Source organism: Molothrus ater, chromosome 12 (assembly GCF_012460135.2).
Source record: "Molothrus ater isolate BHLD 08-10-18 breed brown headed cowbird chromosome 12, BPBGC_Mater_1.1, whole genome shotgun sequence".
NCBI classification, from domain to species: Eukaryota; Metazoa; Chordata; class Aves; order Passeriformes; family Icteridae; genus Molothrus; species Molothrus ater.
Window position 1 is genome coordinate 12339169 of NC_050489.2, and position 21441 is coordinate 12360609.

Consider the following 21441-nt stretch of genomic DNA (forward strand, 5'->3'; position numbering starts at 1 on the left):
GCCCAACCTGAAGAATTCACAGACGTCAAGAAAGACTGTTACATGTAATAAATAGTCCTAATTACACACACTTGTGGTAGGGGCTTGCCTCAACTTAACAGCTCCCAGAAATTTTAACAACTTTAACTTTAAATCCTTAAAGCACCTGTCTAAATGCACAAGCCAAATCAGCAAGCGTTAGAGATGCTGGTAACACTCACAGTGAATTAGAACATGCACAAGGTTTCTTGAGCATATCCATCAGATTTTGCTCTTCTAAGGAACCCACAGGTGCTAAAATATGCTCACCATTCCCTCCTTCCAGGTTTTGTGCACCAAAATTTAAGATGTTCTTCCTTACATGCACACAGCTCAGCCCTGGGAACACAGTTCTGCAGGTGGTTGCTACTGCATCCAGCCTCTTCCCTTCCCTTTCACTGCACCCACCCTGAGCATCTTAAAAGTACAGTTTTGAGAAGTGAAATTCACACACATCAGCAGGAGCTGCAAGGTTTCTGTTCATTAGGAAAATGGATCTAAAATTTTGGGACTATTGCAGATGGCTTGTGGGTCTACAAATATGATCACAGCATCAGGGAAAAAAAAGGAAGAATTTTTACTCACAAGAATGATGTATCATGGTGACCAGGAAAGCAGAGTAGGGGAGGCTCCTGCTGCCTCGTGGCTTCTTTATGTTATTCCTTTCACTTTGCTAAAGCTGCTGCTCAGAGAAATAGGAGTAGCTTTGTAACTGTCATCCTTGTGGATGGCTGACATAATTTGGGACTGGCAGGACATTGATTTTCTATCAAAACTTTAATAGGTCACACATACAAAACAGCTATCAATTGATTCTTCATCTAAAGCAGAACTCACTTCACACAATGCCACTGCAGCCAATGTTATCTGGAGAGCAACTAAGAAAACCTCAGCAGTGGACATGTGCTTCTGCAGAGCAGCTCACAACTTAGCCAAACTGGCAGGTTTTATTTACACCTCTGATGGAATGAGTAATTTTTAATCATATATTGAATATTACATATCTCATAAAGATTTGCTTTTTGCCCATGACTCTTTTTATTTTCTGGTCAGAATACCATCAGTTTTGTCACTGGAAATTAGAAAGTACATATTCAAATTATATATACTTTCTAATTTCCAGTCACAGCTTTCCAGATTTTGGTCACTTTTTGGCACAGGACTCTTCAGAAATGCAGCATCTCAGATCATCAGCTGCAGCAGAACATCAGTGCACCACAGTTCAATTCCCTGGCCATTTCAGCTTAGAACCAGCCACAACTTAGACAAGTCTGAGAGCAGCTAAGCTGTTTCCTTCTCCCTATTAAATGTACTAATGTACATATGTAGCTTGACTTGGGATTTCTTTTTGTGCAGTCTGGAGATTATTTCCCATTTTACAGTGACAAGAGCGCAGCCTAGAAATAGAAGTGTTTAACTCACTTTTCCCTAATGTCAGTGTAAGGCCTGGTGTCCTCATCCAATGATATGCCATGCAATAACCAGCTGCTATTGTCAAATCAACTGTTCTGTACCTCCTTAACACTATGTAAAACCCTGAAAGAGATTATGAAAAGCATGTGTGTATATATGTATATAAACCCTGACAAGAATACCTGCCCCTAAGAAACGGTTCCTCCTTACCTCACTAACTGTATTTTGAAAACAAATCCAAAAAGATTAGAAGTATGTTTAAGAAAAGTTTGCTCTCTGAACACCACAAAAGAAATCTTCTGCTGTACAAAAAGGAAATACTGTATATTTATTATAATTTAGGAATATGAGCAGGAGGAAAGAATTTTATAATAGCTTAAAATCCATGGCAATCTCTCCTGTCTTTGTGTCAAACTTTATATCATATGTGACAGCAGTAGGGTCTGACAGAATTTCTGATTCAATAACAGAGCTGAAGAAATAAACAGCTTGCTTGCAGTGGGGATTCCATTCACAGTTTCCCTAAAGGAGAGAGTTAAAAGTGAAAGAAGTCAAAATCTACAATATTATTATTATTCAGTAACAATGCAGTAAGAGTTCTTGTTCCCAGCTGAGCACACAGTGATCAACAGTTATCATTTACACTGCCATCCACTCCACTATGGAACACATAACTTGAAACCCCATCTGCTACACCACACACTGAAGTCACAGACCTAAAAATGGATTTGGTCAAAGAATACTGAGAGAGAATACTAAAAATACTTACTCCTTCCTCTCCAAACTTTTGCTTTTGTTAAACTGAGGTTATTTGCAGAGAAAAAACCCTGCTTTGACCTAGCATCCAATTTAAGTTCTGAATTTGATTCCAAACTAGGGAGCATTTGGATGCAAATCAGACTCTCCCATTTTAAGGTACATCCCCTGCTCCCCATAAAAACATGAAGAGATATTTTTAGTAATTCTGATGACACAGTGTTCAACCAGTGTGAGAAGGGGTACTACACAACCCAAGCATGGCCAGCAGAGACCCTGTGCAATCCTACAGACTTTGATATACTGAATTAAAATGAAGATATACCTTTTCATTGGACAGTTGCATCAGTCCTGTACTAACAGAGATATCAGCAGTAAGATGATATTCCATCCACAGAACTGCTCCATGGCTCTTGCCTTTCCTGGGGAGAGATGCAGGATGGAAACTGTCACTCTCCACAATCCTGGCAGCTTAAACACTGCACTAGTGCTTAAGTGAGAGCTGCAAAAGCATGAACAACTTCCTTCCTTGAAAGAAAGCTGAACAGCTGACTGAGCTGGTAATTGGGGGCAGAAACTTTAAAGTATTTGCAGATATGAAATCCAAAAAAAGGCAAAGAAGAGAACATGTCATAACTACATCTGCTCAGCAGCACAGCCACTTAACCAGCACTGAGTAACATGGCATGAATTACACAGCATAAGCTGAGAACTTCCTTTAGAGACCCCAGCTTCTACTGACTCTGAATTCAGAGGAAATATTTACCACACACACGGTGTCACTTCAAATGCCTGCTCCACAAGAAGCAGAGGTCATGTCCCTGTGCTGCCTGAAAACAACTGCTGCAAAGGCACAGAGACCCCACAGATGGCTCTGCAGTCTATGAAAGCTTCAATTTTGCTTAATGAGAAACACAGCAGTGTTTGAGCTACGTAAGCTCTAGATAGTTAAAAAAGAAAGCTTTCTCATTTTAAAATTCTTTACAGAATTAAGTACAATCCACAGTTATAGTGGAAAGTATCTCAAAAGATGTGGCAAAATATAAAGACTGCCAGCATTACAGTTACAAGGATAACATATACATTAAAAGGATAATATATACATTAAAAGCTATTAACATATATACAACAATTATATGCTACTAGCATATAATTTTAAAGCTATTAAACATAATAAGTTATTAATTATTAAACACAATAATTTGACACGCTATTTAGAAGCTTTTTGTGCAAGAACTCAGCAGTAGGCAACAACAGAAACACTAAAAAACATCCAGGTAATATTTTATTTTCTCTAAACTATAAATTTATCTATTTAAATTTTAAATCATGGTGAGAGCTATTAAAATGTTGTTTTTTAAAACAGAGGCATATTATCTAATGATATTATCTAATCTAATAATATCAAACATTATTGTATTATTGTTATAGCCTACTGTGAATACCCACAGGAAGCTTGTGTCAGAGCAACTTCCACAATCTTAGGTCACATTATTAAAAACTGCCAAGTACATTTGCACCAGGTTAAGTGTAATACACTTAAAGGAGCTCTAAACTCAGCTCCTCTAAAGAGCTTGACAGGGAGGAAAAGAAATGGATGATGACAAAAATATTTATTGCTGTGAGGAAACTGACCTTAAGAGCTTCACAGAGCCCTCTGTGCTGAGACAGTGCTGTGGCACAGTCTTTGTGAAGTCAAATGTCAAAACTTCCTGGGGCTCTGAGAGTGACTTGCAGGGATATTCCCACAGCGGGTGAGGTTCTGCTTCCTTGGATTCCCTAAAATTCAGAGAATCCTGAAAAAAGGAAGGAATAAAATTAACTGAAAACAGAACTGCAAGAGGGCAGGACTGCACTTAGTCACAATGGAGAAAATGTCCTACATGCATGAAACAAATGCTGTGACTGGGGCCCTTGGCCCTGAAACAGAAATAGGCACTTTCAAAATACAATGCACTGAAATTTTCTCTTCCCTCAATATGAATCCCACTCTACAACTGCCTATACTCCTCCAAATTAATCTAGAGCAAAGCTCTAGAAACTGATACAAATGAATCTCAAACAATGGTGTTCTGCCTAACACACAAGTTTTTCAACAGTTACTAAATGCTTGATTAAACCAAACTGAATTTTTATTTTGCTAAGACTTGTGGTGAAACTGATTTTCTTACTTTAATCATATCATCCATAGTCCGGACATCAAAACCTTCACAGATGCCACAGGGACTCCGGATTCTCCACAAGTCCTGGAAGAAACAAGAGCATTTTGTTTGGCTTTATCAAAGGAAATGGGAAATCTTGCAATAATTTTAGCTGTAGCTTAAATTCAATAGCAAACCACATACTATGTATATATTGCTAAAACATTACAACTACTGCAAGAATCAGAAGATAATTCAAGGAAAAGGTTTTATTAAGTTGGTTAATTCTTTAATCACTATTTTCAACTCCTCTAAAGAACATTTCTTACCATTTCTGTGTGTGGTTTACTTTAGAGCAGCTATGGATTTGCCAAGATCTAACCCTCACAGCCCCTCCACTTTCACTATCCAGCACAGGTAAGTGCTCCCAGTAGTATCAAACATCTCACAGCCTACCAGAGAACCACATTCTCTATAGCCCCACAAAGTGGAGTGAGATCATCACTCACCTGGAACTGCACAATCATCATGTGCAAAGAAGCAGACTGAGGTAGGACAGTGACATTGCTGGCAAGGTGAGAGCTCACAGCTGTCCTGGCATACCAGAAATACAGGTTATGCCATGGCAACAAACTTGTCGTGAAAAACGGCTCTCCCACAAGGACAGAAATCTTGGCAAAGGAGGGAAGAGATAAAAAGCATTGTAATAAAGAAAAACAACTCACAACACAGGCTGTTTAGATCTTCCAGTAGCTGCCAGTGCAATATATTATGTGAAATCATCTAAATTGCTCCATAGGGATTTAATTATTGTACACTGCACGTACAGCACACTGGACATTGTTCTGTGGGTTTAGCTACCACATTTTAAATTCCATTTTCATGCAACAAAGTTTGTGAGAAAATATTGCAGTTTGAGTTTGGAAGCTTTGTAATGAGTCACAGAATTTTGAAGTTTTGAAGTATGTTATTACTTCCAAATAGATTGCAATCTTCTTGAGTGGCCTGTGGAAGAGTTACAGCCTTGTAGAACCAGTTAAACTGCCTTAACTACTGGGGCAATTATGCAGCAGGGAAAGTCAGACCCTTCAAAAACAAAGCAACAACCCTCCCACATTCTTTAATCTTCTTTAATTTTAGTGGCACATGGTGTGAACCATTTACTCATTACATTTTAGATTAATTGGGATATAACAGAATTCATTGTGGGTACAATTCATTTTTACCTTCTGCTCCCTACCAACTCCTGTGTAATGGACAACTCTAACATACCTTGTTATCTTCCAAATGAGAAGGCTTCAGCAACTCTGGACGGGCTTCTATTATTTTAATTTTATCTTCAAGATTATTTGCTTTAAAAAACTAAAATCAAACAGTAACACACTGTCTTTATCAAAAGCCACAATTGAGTCCAAAATAACAATTTTATTGAAAAGAAGTTTGGAAAAAAACCCCAGCAGCTGAAAGAAATTTTAACAAAACTGCCTGCCATAACTCATGAGGATGATACAAGTCTATTCTTGAAGACTGCATGCACCCAGAGCCAGCATGTCTAGGGAACTAGAGCATGTGCCCTTATCTATCCAAAAAGGCAGATAACACAAAAGCTGCTTCACCTTCATTCATTTGTACTTTGAAGCATATGAGAAGGATAATCCAGCAAAGTAAGAATCACTTCACCTAAGAATAACTGCATATTTGGCTTTTCTTTGAGATCAGGTTCCAGCCCTCCCTCGCCCACCATTCCTGGTTTTGCATTTCTGAGCCACAGGCTGAGCCAGATCTCTTTCAAATACACAGTGCCAACTAAAGGAACCACAGCCCAGGGATGACTCCAGGAAGCTGCTTCCAGTCATTCCTCAGGCAGCAGCTGCCTCTCCTGAACAGCTTCCACTGCTCTGGCAGAGCCTTCCCCAAGGCACAGCAAACATTCCCACTTGTCCCAGCTGGAGACAGAAGTGCTGGATGCTGCTTGCCAGCTGAGACTGGTGCAAGCTTTGGGATGCTCTCACTAACCCTCAGAAACAAACAGCCTGGCTTTCATCACCAAGGCAATGGCAGCAGCAGAGCAGCAGCTCAAGCAGACAAGCCCAGAGGCATCAGCAAGGAGAGATCCAGCTTTAACAGAAAATGGAATACTCACTTTTTCCATGACAGAACAGGACACCCCAGAGTTTTCTAAGGTAAACACCTAATGAAAAAACACAGTTAGTCAAACTACCCTTATAGTTTTTAATTAAAAGTATTGTAACCGAAGAATGAAGCAACATTTTGATGCCCTAGTGAGCACAGTTCATAAGAACTATGCATCTATTCCAGAGCCCACTATAATGAACTTTTTATAACAACAAAACACCCCCCAAAACTACAGGTTAAATACTTCTGTTTTCACGGCTATACAGGAAAAAAAAAAAAAAAACCTCAACAGAATGCCAATACTTATTTTCCACTTTTAAGCTACACACAGCATATTAACATTTGTCCTAAGCATGTATTTATTCATGAACAAATGAAGGTATATCACCACTGTGCCAAATTGTAAATGCTGCTTAGTATAACCTGACTGTATCAGCTGGAAAGTGCTCAGAAGCCTTTTGAAGTAAGAAAAAAATTAGTTTTTATCCAAAATTGATGAATTGTTAGGAAATATGCTACATTCCTCAGGATTATATTACATTACACATTCCCAGCTACTCAGTTCAGCTCTAACAGATTTTAGTTTAAAGAGCCACCCATCAAGTAGGGCATTTATGTGTCTGAGACAGCCAGGCAGCTCTCAGTACTCTTACTGCTTCCTTACAGATCTTCCACTCCAGACTAGGTAATAAATGTAATTATGGAATTGCAAGCATAAAAGAAAAATACCCTCCCAGACATTTAGGTCCATAGAGTTTCTTCAAAGAAACAAGATGGCAAACAGGAAGCAGTGGGGAATAAGGAACTTTCCCTCAAAACTACAAATTGGTAAATGTCAAATATGTTAATTATTATCTTCCTAAACTTCAGCTTGATCAGAGATGAATTTAACCTCCCCTTCAACACAATGTGAGCCTATTCCTCACTTGTCCCTGAAGAGGCACTGCAAATAGTTAAATAATGAGCTGGAAATGAATTCCATGAGAGAAAAATACCAAGCTAAAATGCAAAGATCTGAAAAACAGGACAAGTAGTGTACCTGCTTTGCTCCAAGATAATGAGCCAGCACAGGCAGCAGACTGCCATCACTGATACAAAGGCAAACACTATCTGTTTTCAGAACCTACAAAAAACAAATAGTCATTGTTAATCTTATTGCAGAGGGAAAAGTTTTCCACACTTTATACACTTTCATATTGAATGACTGTAAAAAAATTCTCATGTAATGCCTTTGGCTTAGGTCTGAAAAAGTTTGCTCAAAAATGTAATGGATGTCTTTATTCAACTGCCAATACCATGTCTAACAAACACCCAGAGCTACTACAAATCCTATGCACAAATGGCTGCTTACCATTTATAAATTTAATACTGAAGTTTTCAAGACAAAACTATAACTTCCATCTTCTGATGGAAGAAAAATACACTTTGTGAGCAAACTGCAGGGGACAAACAAATTCCATAAATAATTCCATAAATAAAGCAGTGTGTGCATCCCTCAGAGAAGGCAATAGAACCTGCAGGCAGCAAGCACTCACTTTCCTCAAGGACTCGATGTACCGGCGTGTTCGGCTCGGATCATTCAGCTCCCCAAAGCGGGGCCTGTTCCACAGCAGATGGGCACGACACCTGCAGACAGGACTCTCCACACAGACATCTGCTTTGTGCTCCTCTTCCTCTGCTCTGCTCTCCCCTTCTCTGGAAAATATTTCAGTCTAGTATCAACCACAGCATCAGTAAGACATTTTTGTAAACAACACATTGATGCATTCTGGCTGATATACACAGTAATGAATTTGAACTCTGCTGTCACTTTTTTGAAGCTACTGGTTCTCCAGAGACATTTGTGTAACTCTGCATTTCCAAATGAAGAGGGGTCAAAAAGAATTTTCACCTTCTTTAAAAGACAAAACCAAGAATCATCCCCCACTTTACCACTAACTATGATTGTTAGGTACATTAGGCTTTGCCCTTTCAACAATTACTTGTTTGGATTTTGGATTCCTAAGTAAAAAAGGCACAGCAGATTCAGACATTTTAAAGCTAGCACTGGTTTTAAAAATGTTTGCTGCAATTGCCATGACAACCAACATGACTAAACTCTTTTTAATCTGAGCAAAAAGCAGCAACCTCAAAAAGACAATGCTGACTAGGAAAATAGAAAATGGAATGGCAATTATTTCACTTCTTTACCTGTATGCCACTTCAGCTGTGCTGTATTTTAGGATTCCTAAGAATCAACCATGATTGTTTTATGCTTCTTTGTCAGAGAATGCAAGCAGGTATGAGGCAGGAGTTTGCAGTCCAACTGAGGTTTTAAGCATAATGTGTATTTTCCACCTGTGCCCATATTAGCCTTTAATATTTTTCTACTCTTTAGGCTCTAATCTTGCTCTTCTAGAAAAGGAGCTGCTCTAAGAGCAGCAAATACTGCTTTTTCCTTTTTCCCACAGATTGTTACCTGGCTTTCTGCAGGCTGTACCACACAGAGTACTCATCACGACAGGCAGTCAGGGACAACTTCTCACCCTGCAGAACTGGCTCCTCACGTGGAAGAAAATAAACACACTGCATCCAGTGATCTCTCCACTGAAAAAGTTGATATAGAAAACCTGAGAAACTCACTCATAAATAGCAAATGGAAAGTAAACAAATAGTAGGAAATCAATTAGGAAAAATAGGCACAACTTTGAAAATGCATGATTAATTTAAAGAACCTTGTTCAATTTAGCAAGGCTGAATAAAGACCAATATCACATATTGAATAATACTGATTTCTTGCAACAGAATAAACCCAAGACCATTGGCTTGCTCACTAGCCAAGCTTCTACTGCAACCAAATTAAAAAGAACCAAAAATTGCTTTTCATTTATTAATGCTGCTTACCCTCCACAGTTAACTTGTGTTAGAAACCTGTATTGAACTGCTGACAGCCTCATGCACCCAGAATTATGTCATTTAGTGTCTCTCTGATCACAGCACAATTATTTTGTGTTTCAAAAAGCTGGTTTTTGCACTGCAAATATCCTATGCTGATCAGTCACTCTAAGCTGATTGAACACCTCCAATTTGATAATTTCAAATTTTATTCTCAAACATGCTAAGTGTAGGCAATAATTTTGTAACTTCCTTTTGACTAAGTTCATCCTACTGGTAAATTCACTCACAAAAAACCACAGGAATCTGACTTAATAGTATTTCTGTAATTATCTGTATCAATCCAGCACTTTCCTACACCAGCACCTTTTTTTTATGAGAGTATAAATATATTACCACAAACATAACACTTACTTGGAAATTTAATAGAAGAACTACAAGGAAGCAAAACACAGACTAATATTTAATCAGGGATAGAGACTATTTAGGAAAAAGATACAGAAATCTTTATTTCTTGAACATAAAAGAAATAATATGTGCAAGGACAGCTTCAGTCTTTAAGTTTTATGTAAAAGATGATCCTTAATGTTTAACATAAAGAAAACCGCAAATGGGCATATACCATAGCTAAAATTTCTACAATTTGCTTATTTAGTATCTTCCAATACATAAAATATTAGCAAAGTTCCTAAGCAATTTAAGGCAGAGCTGCTAAACCCCCCAGTACTCCAAAGAGTTGCTCAGTCATCTGACAATGGTATCTGAAGGCTCAGTATTTTACCTGCAAAGCAGAAGTGGGTTTTACCCAGTAGGGAGCCATTGAGCAATTTATCATCCCAGAGGGGTCCATGTCAATGTCCCACCAGGAAAGTACAATTTGTGCCTTGCCAGATTTCACAGGCTCCAGCTGCACTCTATAGCAGGTAGAAGCACTCTGTACTGGTTTACTGAAATCCACACTGCAGGAAAGCATGAAAATTGTAAAAAGAAATATTAGAAAGGAAATTGTAAAATGAATTCTTCAGAAATTCTCATCAGTTTCTTAAGCTCAATACACAGCTTATATGAAAGGCATAACAGGATAACTTTGTTTTGAACAAAACAATGTCTCCCTTACCTGAACATTTTCACCACATCACTAAGGGTACTGAAGTCACTTGAAGGCATCTGGTTCAGCTGGATATCACAAACAGAAGCAAGACCTGGACAGTTCTCCATTTCTGAAGGTGGAACAAGTATTTTTTCACCATCCTCTGCTTCAACATGAACAGGAAAGAGTTTCTTCCAGGACCACATTCTTCTGGATTCCACTAACTGGACATAGACTGTTGCCCTGTGAGGCACTGCCTCACACCCTTCCTGAGTGTTCAAAACAAAGGGTAAACACATTCAACAAGTTTCACTTATTAACATAAGTAAGATTAAATCAACTGAAATGCAAACCCATTTAAAGAAAATTTGGACTGGGAGCTTTGAAATCTAAAACACAAGTTATTGTAGAGACTTTTGTAACATTAGAGCAATTTGTCTCTCTGTGAAACAGAATACACATATCTATCCTGTTCAGCGTGGTTCAGCAAGGCCAGATTACTTCATTAACCATGCAACATTATCTGTGTACTAGCCTCAGTTAAACTTGAATTTCCATTCTTGTTCTGAAATAAGAGATAAGCTTGAGCTTCTCAGGGCAGAAAACTACTAAGCTATCAAAAACACAAGACAGGTGCTAATTGCAATGAGGAAACAAGAAAAATAATGGCTCAAATATTTATGCAAGGATAACTCTGTATCCCTGTTAAAGAGTGGAAAACATACAAGTTGTCCTAAAAATCCCACTAAGAACTAAGAGCCAACCATGAAGTCATAAAACAATGCTTTTACAGAAAAAAGACTAATTGCAATTAAGAGTTCTAAATAGAGATCACTACAAAGTTATGGAGCGCTGTTGTCTTTATGTGGTGTCTTTTAAACTCATGAATGGAAACCTGGAAACCTAAACAAAGTTCTGCCATCCACATTTTAATGAAGGGAAAATATTAGAAAATGTAAAAGAGAAAGCCCCAAAATTATACCCATAGATTGTAAGTCAAAAAAAGGATGTTATTTAAATACACTGTTTAAAATATTTTCACATGCAAAATGCATATGGAGTAGTAAGAACACAATAGAAAAGTATATCCAACCAAAAATGTATTAATGCCTGGGAGGTGAAGCTCATCAAATTTAGGAGAATTTTTTAAAATATCTTGGGACAAAGTTATTATTAAGGAGAGCTTCAAATCAGAACTGGATGCCTTTCTGAAAGACATTTGTTAACCAGCAAGTTATTGGTTTCAACACAAAGCAACTAGGTGTATTTTCAGAGCCTGTGATTTACAATATGAATTCAAATAGCTTTATTCTAGGAATGAATCTAATAAATTATTGACTGAATAAGAAACTAGCAGAGCTGATGGTGTATTTATCAAGGGATACAGAAGCCTAAGTTCTGTATAATCTTTATCCTACTTTAAAAAGAAGCAGAAGAATTTCTCTAGTGATAGATGTGACAGACTCCCTATATTTTCTTACCTGTACAAGATATTTGTGTGCATGCTCATAGGTTGGTAAAGCTCCTTCTCCAATCAGCTCTGTATCAAATAATTCTGTTACCAGGATGTTTGCCCGACACTGCATATCTCCATCTGAAAGACACAAATTAACATTGTAATGTTAAATCTTTTACCTGAATACACAAGTAATTAAAAAACTTACTCCTGTTAAAGAGTCTGCTGAAGACTGGAAATTATTTCCTACTTGAGATACAAATGGCTACTGAGATGTTACCAGAACACTTTCTTCTGTAGTAGATTTCCAGTGTTACTTTCTAGAATGTAAAGTATCACTGAACCCTTAAGGTTGGAGAAGACCTTTAAGATCAAGTCTAACCACTAACCCAGCACCATCACCATGTTCACCACTAACCCATGTCCTCATGTTTTTCAACACTTCCAGGGATGTTGACTCTACCCTTTCCCCTAGGAAGTCTTTTCAATGCTTTACAACCCTTCCTGTGAAAAGAAATTTTCCTAATCTCCAGTCTAAACCTTCCCTGGCACAACTTGAGGCCATTTCCTGTCATCCTGTCACCTGGGAGAAGAGGCAACCCTCACCTTTCTCACCCAATAACTCCTTTCAGGCAGTTGTAGAGATGAAGTCTCCCCTAAGCCTCCTCTTCCCCAAGTTGAACCCATACCAGCTCCCTCGGTGTACTCAACGCACTTGTTTTAACCAAAAAAATGTGTAAGAAATAAGAGTAAGACCTATTCCTTCATGGTTTTCAGGTACTTGCTAATTTTTTCAAGCCTAGCCTATTCTTCTCACCTGGGCCAACTGTGACTTCAGTAGAATGCTTGTTGATTACTTTGATCTTGTCAGAAAAACCATTTTTCTCCACTATCTTCACAGCAGCATTAGCCATGGGCTTAAACACCTGTGAAGAGCGAGAGTGTAACAAAATGGTACCCTTCAAGTCAGCTTTCAAAAATGGAAGGGCACTAACACAAAATGTAATACATTTAGTTCTGAAAAAAAATTAACATCGTCTTATCTTTTCCTATGTTTGAAGTTCACTATCATGAAACAAGGCAATGAGCCTCACTTGAAAAATTCAGAGCTTCACTGTTAGAGAGTTATCAGCTGCCTCCAAAAGCTACTCCAATTTAACTTTTGAAACACAAGAATACACATTAATATTGTAGCATTTACATTAAACAAATTAATTTCTTTGTAAAAATAAAGATACCTATACATGCATCAACAGAAGGCCCTAAAGACTTACATGTGCTCAAGACACTATGTCAATGAAACCAAAACAGCCAGCACTGAAATACTCACTGAAGGATGCCAAAAACCTGCTTATATTAACAGTGTAATTGTGAAGAGAATTTCTGTTTCATTCAGAACAAAAATAACAGAGATAGTACACAACCTGAAAATAAGAGCATCACAAAGAACATGCTGACTGTGTGCAATCCCTAACAAACACTCACCTCAATGGCATAGCAGAAATCTGCCCCAGCTGAAGCTGCCATCATGGACAGGAGTCCTGTGCCAGTCCCTATGTCCAGCACAATTGCTTTCTCACCTCTCTCCTTTACTCTGCTCACTGCAGCACGAATACCTTGGTAGTATTTCACATTCTGTGGAAAAGGAAAAAAATCAGCAACCTTTTATCCATTTCTGTTTTTAATTTTTGTGCAGAAATCTTGCACTCTTTGACTGTGAGTTTATAATCAGAAAAAGTCCTACAGACACTCCTCATGCCAAGCAGTCACACCAAAGCCATCTTCAGCAATATCAAGTGTACCTGGCAGAATCAGCCCATTTAAAGTATATCAATATTTATCATAATGCTCATATTACCATTGGTCAATCAGCTATTCATAACATATGTATGATTTCCAAATGTCATATATTTTCCCAAGTAAATAATAATCAGACCCATGGGAGATACTACAGGTTTTCTGATTTATCTTCCCCTGCAGGACCACTCAAATAGTCATGTTCTCCCTATGGCAGTACAAGAGCTGAAATATCTTGGTTTAGATTCCTCTCTTCATTTACTCAAAAAGGTTCATACATGAGAATTAAAAGTGTAAATCCTGGGTTTTAGTTACAGGCCATTAAATGGAGCTGTAAGCACACCAGCACCAACAACAGGAAGAAAATAAATGCTGTCAGTCACAAGATACAGATTGATATATATGGTTATATTTTCTTTATAACAACCTACTGTAAGACATTCCTTTCCAAATGATTTATCAAGCCTTTCCAAGGAATAGACAACCTTTGAACATTATACATTTGGAAGGTCTGCTGGACCCCCTTCTGAACAATTCTAGTCAACAACTTTGATATATATAATTCCAGTAGCTGTTTTTATCACTCAGACACAACCTGCTGCCTCTACAAAGTTTATTAAATGCCTTATCCCACTGACAAGTTTTATTTCAATATGAATTCAATATTCATTATGGAGGCACCAAAAAAATCTTTCAAAATGTTATTGATGGAAAGCTGACTTAATGGCTAGAGGAAAATGAACATTTGAACTATTCACTTCAGGGAGACTTCATCATGCCTGTACATATGGTGGAAATACCACAGAAGAACAGACTTTACATATACTCCTAGAAAAACTAAGAAGCCCAGCTTCACTTTTACAACCTTTGAAATTTCATCTAACGAGTGCTCTGTCAAAAATGTCAAACACAGAGCAGCAAAATTGGCTACTGAACATAAAAATGTTCTGCAGTAAACAACAGAACAGTAAAGTTCAGATGTAAGAAGGCATCTTCTTACATCTGATTTAAGAGCAGGTCTGGTACCTTAGACAGTACAAAAATGTGATCATTTAATCTTTCAGAGAAACCCATATAATCACACAGTGAAGCTATTCAAGAGAAATGCAATGGCTCTTTTCCCACCATTCAAAAGGGTTTTGGTTCTGTACTTACTCTGTCCTTATCATGAAGCATATCTGCATAGCGTGACCTGCAATAAAAGATATTCCAGTTTAAATACTCCATTCTGCAAAGCAACTGGTCCCTGTGCCCCACAAATGTACAAACTGACACACTCTGAAGACCTGAAGTGTTTCTCTAATCTAAGGGATAATGTAATTTCAGTGATCTGGCCATCAGCATATAAATGAACTCATGAACCACTGGAACAAATCCTCTCCACAGCAATGGACCCAAGGCACAGACAGACCTAGGGACAAACAGCTGTGAAGTAGCACCTAGGACACACATAGAGTCATACAGAGCAATGAAAGACAGACTACTAATGACCTATTTCTTACTAAGACTTAAATTTCTTTGGTTCCCATTTCTTCATGGGTTGCACTACTCAAAAATACCCCAAAATAAATCTTCTCACCTTCTCTGGCTATTACACTAAGCTCTTAAAAAGCTACAACAAGAACAGACAACTGGCAGTTACACGTTGCACTGCCATTTAAAAGCAATTTGGTAAATGCATTTTACCAGCTCAGGATTTACAGATCCTGATACACTGTCAGTATCAGGATCAGCTCCACAGAAAAGAATTTTAGAAAGTTAGAAGGAAACTACTTGGAGAATGGTTTACAACATTTTACATTGACAGCTCTGCTCCATACACCACTGGGCACATTTGCTGCCGTTTAGACGATTCTACAGCCTGTTCACCTCATGCCCTTGGAATTTCTACAAAGACAGACCCCCAAACTGCCCTTAAAAAAAGTTGGATTTGCTCATTTTTCGGTGTCCTTTAACAGAACAGGCTACTTTTCCAAGCATACCTTGCAATCTCCTGGTGGTAGTCATAGTCCTCACCCTCTTCCAGCCACTCCATCGAGCCAGTGGTTGGATTGGCTCTTCCACAAAAGGTTTTCATGATCAATCTCAAGCCGTATTGTATTATTTATGTATTGTGTGCAGCTTTGCTTTCGCTTCAATAGAATACACCAAATGCTGGCTATTAAAAAAAAACAAAAATAAAACCAACCATACAACTTTTAGTAAACACAACAAATATCACTTTAGCTCTTGTACATTTCCCCCACTACATCTGTCTTGGCCAGAAGCACTGGTGACCGCTTTATGCTTTTTTCACAAGGACGTTTTAACCTAAAATCTGTCACCTAGCCCTACACTGAAAGGGGACCCTGAAGATGATCGAGGTGAAACCCCTGAGAACACCACGGAGGAAAGAAACCAACACAGCAGTAAATCCTCATGGAAGAGCATCCATGTGGATCAGGCCGGCGGCGGCCCCTCTCCCGGAGTCCCCACAGGGGGGAACCGGCACAGGCCCGGCCCTTCCCCGCCTCAGGAACGAGCTGCGATGGGGCAAGGCCGGAGCGTTCCCCGCCATTCCCAGCCCGGAACCAGCGCAGCGGGCCCGACAAGCCGCGGGCTCGTCCCTCCTCAGAGCCCCAGGCCGGCAGCTCCCACATGCCGCGTGTGCCCACCTTGAGCCCCGTGGCTGTGCCCGCCCCGGATGCCGCGTGTGCCTGTCCCGGACACCGCGTGTGCCCGCCCCGGCCCCGCGTGTCCCTGTCCCGCACACGGCGGTTGCTCCCCGCTGCCGCCGCTGAGCCCGAGCCGCGGGGCCGGCGCTGTGCGGCCGCTCCGCCCTCTCTCGCAGTCACCATGGCGGGCGCGGCCGTGCTGCGTGTGCGGCGGAAGCGCGGCGGCTCCGAGCCGGCCGAGGCGCTGCTCCTGGCCTGCAAGCGGCGTCGGGCCGAGCCCGTAGAGAACAACCTCTTCAAGCTCGTAGCGACCGTGTCCTCCAAGGTATCGGGGTCGGGCCGGGCCGGGCCGGGCCGGGCGGAGTGGGCCGGTGCTCCTGGATGGGTTTGGAAAGCAGCGGCCCTCTCTGGCTGCTCTTCGCCGTCTTGCGGGGCTCCGCCGTGGGTGCGCTGCTCTGCAGAGTAGCCCGGCCCCGGGCAGCGCCGTCCGGTGCCGCTAACCGAGGGCACGGCGGCTCCTCCCGCGCTGTGACAGCCGCGGGCACGGCAGCAGCACAGCTCCGGCCCACAGCACGCACTGACCCCCTGACACTGTGCGCAGCACTCCCTTCCTGCACTTCTCTACGCTCTTCCTCACTTGGAAACTACACAACAGTCAGTAAGTGAAGCTTCAATTTCTGCCGTGAGAGATGCTGAAGCTTCGCCCTACAAAGATAACAGCCTCCATCCAGCCTTTTATATTGAGTAAGACTTGTCCCTCTTGGGAAATGGTCTTCTTAGCATAAAGGATATTATACCCTAAATTTAGGTCCGTTGCAGTCTTCCAAAGGCATGTGTTTTTCTTTGGAGAGCTATTCTGTACCACAAAGTTGTGTAAAAATCAAATTGAAATAGTCTTAGGACTTCTATATCTTGTGCTTTTTTCCCCTCATAACAAGAGAATATTATGATTATGTTGCTTAAAGTCATAGTAGAAGTCACTTGAATGTTGTTAGGATTATTGGTATTGCACTTCTTCATCCCTTCCAGGAAGGAGTATGACTTGATATGTTGATGTTATCATCAGATTCCTCCTCCTCTTTGTTCCTTTCCCCCAGAATGAACCAGTTCAGAAATATGTTAAAGATGCCATCACGCGGGACAAGGCAGCTCAGAGCCTGCAGGCCCCCTTTGGGAAGCACCCAGCAAATCCTTCAGGAGCTGCGCTGTGCCAAGCAGGCGGAAAGGAAGGAGAAGCGGTACCGGGTCATTTCCAGCCACCGGCCCCACTGTGCCCACACAGCTGCACCTGCCACAGACGGACAGGCCGTGCCCCACGGGGACAGGTCGGGGTCTGAAGCACTGCAGGATGCTTCACCAGAGGAGAGTGGTGCTGTGGATAAAAGTTCAGACTGCTGTGGAAAATTCCAGCTGTTTGATATTATACAGGAAGAGGAGAGAGTGGGAGATTCCAGTGTAACCACTGCAAACTCACAGGTCAGCTATGAACTTGGGGTACTTGAAGTACACTTTGGGATGGCTGTTGAGTAGCACATGTGGGCAGACTGAAAGTATTCCACTATTTCATAGGAGCTTTAACTAGATTGCAAGCTGGAATGTTTCATGAGGATCCTGAGTGCACTAATGTTCAAACTGTGTGGAGCTGCTGCTTAAGGAAGGGCTTGTACCACCCTATTTTTCTTTGCCCTGGTCTGATGGATAAGTTTTCTTTTCATCTGAAAACTGTTGGCTGTAAATGAGACTTTGCATGAATTTATTGGAAATATTTTTCATTTTTTCTCAGCAGAAGACCAATCCAGATGCAATCCTCTGCAATGCAGTAGAGATGATCCGTGAGCGTTTAAACATTTCTGAAGATGGTAAAGAACAACACGGTCACAAAGAAGATGAGTATGTTTATGACATCTACTATAAGGAAACATCAGCCCCTGACTGGATTGAAAATATCCTTTCTGTACAGCCCTATAGAGAAGAATATGAATGGGTAAGAGTGCGGAAAAAACAATCTTTCTCAATTAGAAAGACCACAAATAAAAGATGTTTAAAATTCTGCTCTTGGAAGCTGCCATGCCAAGAAAGGTCCTTTAAGGTAGACACTACATGTATGCTCAGTGACTTCTGTGTTAGGCCTTTTGTAACTGCCAGTCCCACGTTCCTGCAGGTTACTCTTATATGATCCCAGGACATCATATAACAAAATGGAAGCGATGCTGCTCATGTCATGAGAAGAATCTGTCTGGTTTCAAACTGACAATTCCATTTTGGCACAGGAAACTTGACTCATTTATGTCTTGCTTGCAATTAGGAGACAGCCAGTAAAATAGCATTGTAAATAGGACTGAATGAAAAGAAGAGCAAGGGGGAACACAACTTTTACACTATTTGAGGACTTGACTTTAATCTTCATGAGAGATATTTTTTCTTAATAAATTCTTCTTCAGTGACTGTGGAGTTAGGAAGTTTAATGTAGGGTTTAGTCTTGTGTTGTATAGTTCCTGTGGTCAACAGATTTGTATATTGAGAGCCTGAAATGATTTTCTGCCTTCCCTGATCTATTACACTACTGTTGAAGTGAGTAGGATTAAGCTAGACATTAACAGTGAAATGCTGGACTGGAACACATACGTGTGGGACTTCACTGATTTTTCACCTCAAGCACATTTGAAGTGGTGTGGTGAATGCAGTGACAACTCCAAATTCTCCTGCAGTGTGCCCTGTTTCACTGCACAATTCCTTCTGCCTGCCATCAATAAGTATTTCCTGGCTCTTTCTGATCTGTATAGTATTGCACAGCTGGATGAAAATTTACTTAACATTCACTATAAACACAGACACTCATCATTGTGTTTTATGCTGACATGCAGGTAAATGATGATCCTGGTCCAGAGGAAGTGTATGATGATGAAGATGATGAAAATGATGAAAATAACTGGCGTAATGATTATCCTGAGGAAGATGAATTCTTGCCAGAGGAAGATGGAGAAAAAGGTACACCTGTCATAAATGCTGTTTGCTTTCCTGCATGTATACATCCTCTCTTTTTTACATGCTATCCCTAGAAAAGCAACTTAACTGTGCACTGCTGGGGTAGCATTTTGCTCTTAAAATGGTGAAATGCGTGTAGAGGAGGATTATCTTTCTTGGAACTAGAAGAGAAATTAATGTTTGTGAAAAGACAAAATTGAGAAGTCAAATTGAGGCTGCTGGAATTGCAAAGGTTTGCTTGCTTACATAAGGAATCTATGACTTGGGTCCACATGATTGTGAAACACTGCCTCTGCCTTCTGAAGTCCGTACATGAGTCCTTCAAGCACAGTTCAAACCTCAGCTCATATAGAAGTTGTTCAGACTTTGTTAGTTTCTCAAGAAGCTTAAACTAGTCTAACTTAATTTTTAAGTAAAAAGAAGGGATAATCTAGAAGTGTTGATGCTTTCTCTGCAGATTCTGAAGAGAGCTTCAGTGATGAGGACCAGTGTTACAGAAGAAGAACATGGGACAAATATCGAGAGGAGGTTTTGAAGGAATTTGGATATGATCAGATTGAAGATTTGGGTTCTGACTAACAGCCTGGTTTTGGAGATAAAATGCACACTGAAGGTGAACATTTGCTGCTGTAGGAGAATGTACTATCTGAGCAGCCAGCTTCAGCTGGTGGACATTAAACAGATGGGTGTGATTTAGGTAAAAGTTAAGTTATGTTAGATTAGTGTATAGTTCAATTATATTGTATATATTATGTAATATTAATTGTATTATGTTATGAGTTTGGAGGGTTGTTAGAATGTTCTAGGAGAAGGGTCCAGGGTTTGGTGGAAGGGCGGTCTGGTGGGGCAAGGTGAGGTCGAAGAGGGTTTGGATGGAAGATCTGACCGATCATTCGAAACCCTGCAGAAACGATTGGTCCAGAATGAACGGTGGTAAAGACCAATGAGGAGCCTGGAAACGAACCAATCACCATGAGGATCCATAATGGACTCGAAGGGGGCTATAAATGGGGGAAGTTCATTTGGGTCGGGGTTCTTCTTTTTGGAAACTTGTGTTCTGGGGAGAGCCCGGTGCACTTGGGGGTAGCGTTTTTGGCTCACTGTGTGGGTGCTCAGGCTTATCCTAGGTCTTCAGTTCCTTTTAGCTATGTTAATAAATGACACCTCTTTTTCCAGAGAAAGTTTAACCTCGTTCATATTCATAAATAGATGTGTTATAAATGATCAATCAAAAAGCCAAATTATCAAAACGCAAAAGATTTTATTTTCTACGATCAAAAACAGTCCTCAAAAACCACAGCCAAACAGACAGCGTCGAGCCCGGGGTCGGCGCTGGGTGAACCTGGATCTGACCTCTATCGCATCAGACCTCCCTCTGTTCACGAGTGCTGCTTCCAGCAAGGCTGTTTTATACAGTTTTTTATGCCTGAGCCAGAAGCACCCTGATCTCTTTTGTAATCCTGCATATGCGTAAGAGTTTCTTTCACTGTGCAGGCTGGACATCTACCCTCCACCTCCAAGAATCTCCTACAAAGAGAAGGACTTACTTAAATTCTCTGCATGCCCTGCTCTCCTTGAGGGATTTCTTGATAGCCATTTTAACTATTCTCATTACTTTTGACTTCTTTTTCAAATTTTGCAAGGACCTCAGCGGCATTGCTGGTACATCCACCCTCCCCCAGGCTCATGATTTTGAACATGTTGTTTCCAGAAGCCAACTCCAGGTCCATGGGCACAACTGCTATTTGCATACCCTGTACTTGTGTCACTGCAGAATTCCTTCTGCCTGCCATCAATAAGTATTTCCTGGAGTGTGTATCAATCTAATAAAATACAGTATTAGACATGGAAGGAATACGACCCCAGCTACTGAACACATTACAAAAAATACCATTTTGTTCACCAGGCTCCATCGAATAGTCTGTCCCATCAGGTTGACTGCAAGATATAATTCCATTTCTGGACTGGTACATGAGCCACCTTTTTCATCTCCACTGCCAAACCCCTTATGGTTTCCCCATAATCATCAGTCTCAATACAGCATTCTGACTCGTTGAACTTTCCACACCCTCCCCCTTGCTCGGCCAACAAACAGTCACACTATTCCATTTTGGTACACAA

At 40.4% G+C, this 21441-nt stretch overlaps 2 protein-coding genes across 4 annotated transcripts; one reads left to right on the top strand and one right to left on the bottom strand.

Annotated features, from left to right (window-relative positions):
• Positions 1–1736: 1736 nt before the first annotated feature.
• PRMT7 (protein arginine methyltransferase 7) lies at positions 1737–17015 on the bottom strand. Of its 3 annotated transcripts, none has more exons than XM_036390283.2 (18): positions 16628–17015; positions 15664–15839; positions 14837–14873; positions 13370–13519; positions 12702–12810; positions 11910–12022; positions 10456–10697; positions 10120–10297; positions 8923–9050; positions 8000–8159; positions 7504–7587; positions 6472–6519; positions 5601–5690; positions 4838–4999; positions 4359–4433; positions 3823–3983; positions 2513–2609; positions 1737–1953 (listed from the first exon to the last, which is right to left on the bottom strand). In XM_036390283.2, exons 2-18 carry the CDS (start codon positions 15756–15758, stop codon positions 1798–1800), a joined length of 2085 nt encoding a protein of 694 aa, XP_036246176.1. In that variant the 5' UTR covers positions 15759–15839; positions 16628–17015; the 3' UTR covers positions 1737–1797. The 3 variants fall into 3 exon arrangements, with proteins under 3 accessions (XP_036246176.1, XP_036246177.1, XP_036246175.1); XM_036390284.2 differs by lacking the exon at positions 16628–17015 and adding an exon at positions 16516–16602; XM_036390282.2 differs by lacking the exon at positions 16628–17015 and adding an exon at positions 16336–16565.
• Positions 16380–20501, top strand: SLC7A6OS (solute carrier family 7 member 6 opposite strand). Its single transcript, XM_036390285.2, is given in 6 exon segments — positions 16380–16660; positions 17433–17495; positions 17497–17811; positions 18119–18319; positions 19200–19323; positions 19778–20501. Coding segments are annotated over 6 exon segments (969 nt in total). The 5' UTR covers positions 16380–16516; the 3' UTR covers positions 19900–20501.
• The last annotated feature ends 940 nt before the right edge of the window (positions 20502–21441 follow it).

What these genes read in the sequence shown, in the direction of transcription:
- PRMT7 (XM_036390283.2), bottom strand. Translation starts at nt 15,758, where the DNA reads ATGAAAACCTTTTGTGGAAGAGCCAATCCAACCACTGGCTCGATGGAG. An exon ending in ATTTCTGCTATGCCATTGAG is followed by an intron (nt 12,811 to 13,369) that starts GTGAGTGTTTGT and finishes CGCTCTTCACAG; the next exon opens with GTGTTTAAGCCCATGGCTAA. An exon ending in GGCTCTGTGAAGCTCTTAAG is followed by an intron (nt 2,610 to 3,822) that starts GTCAGTTTCCTC and finishes ATCTCTCCCCAG; the next exon opens with GAAAGGCAAGAGCCATGGAG.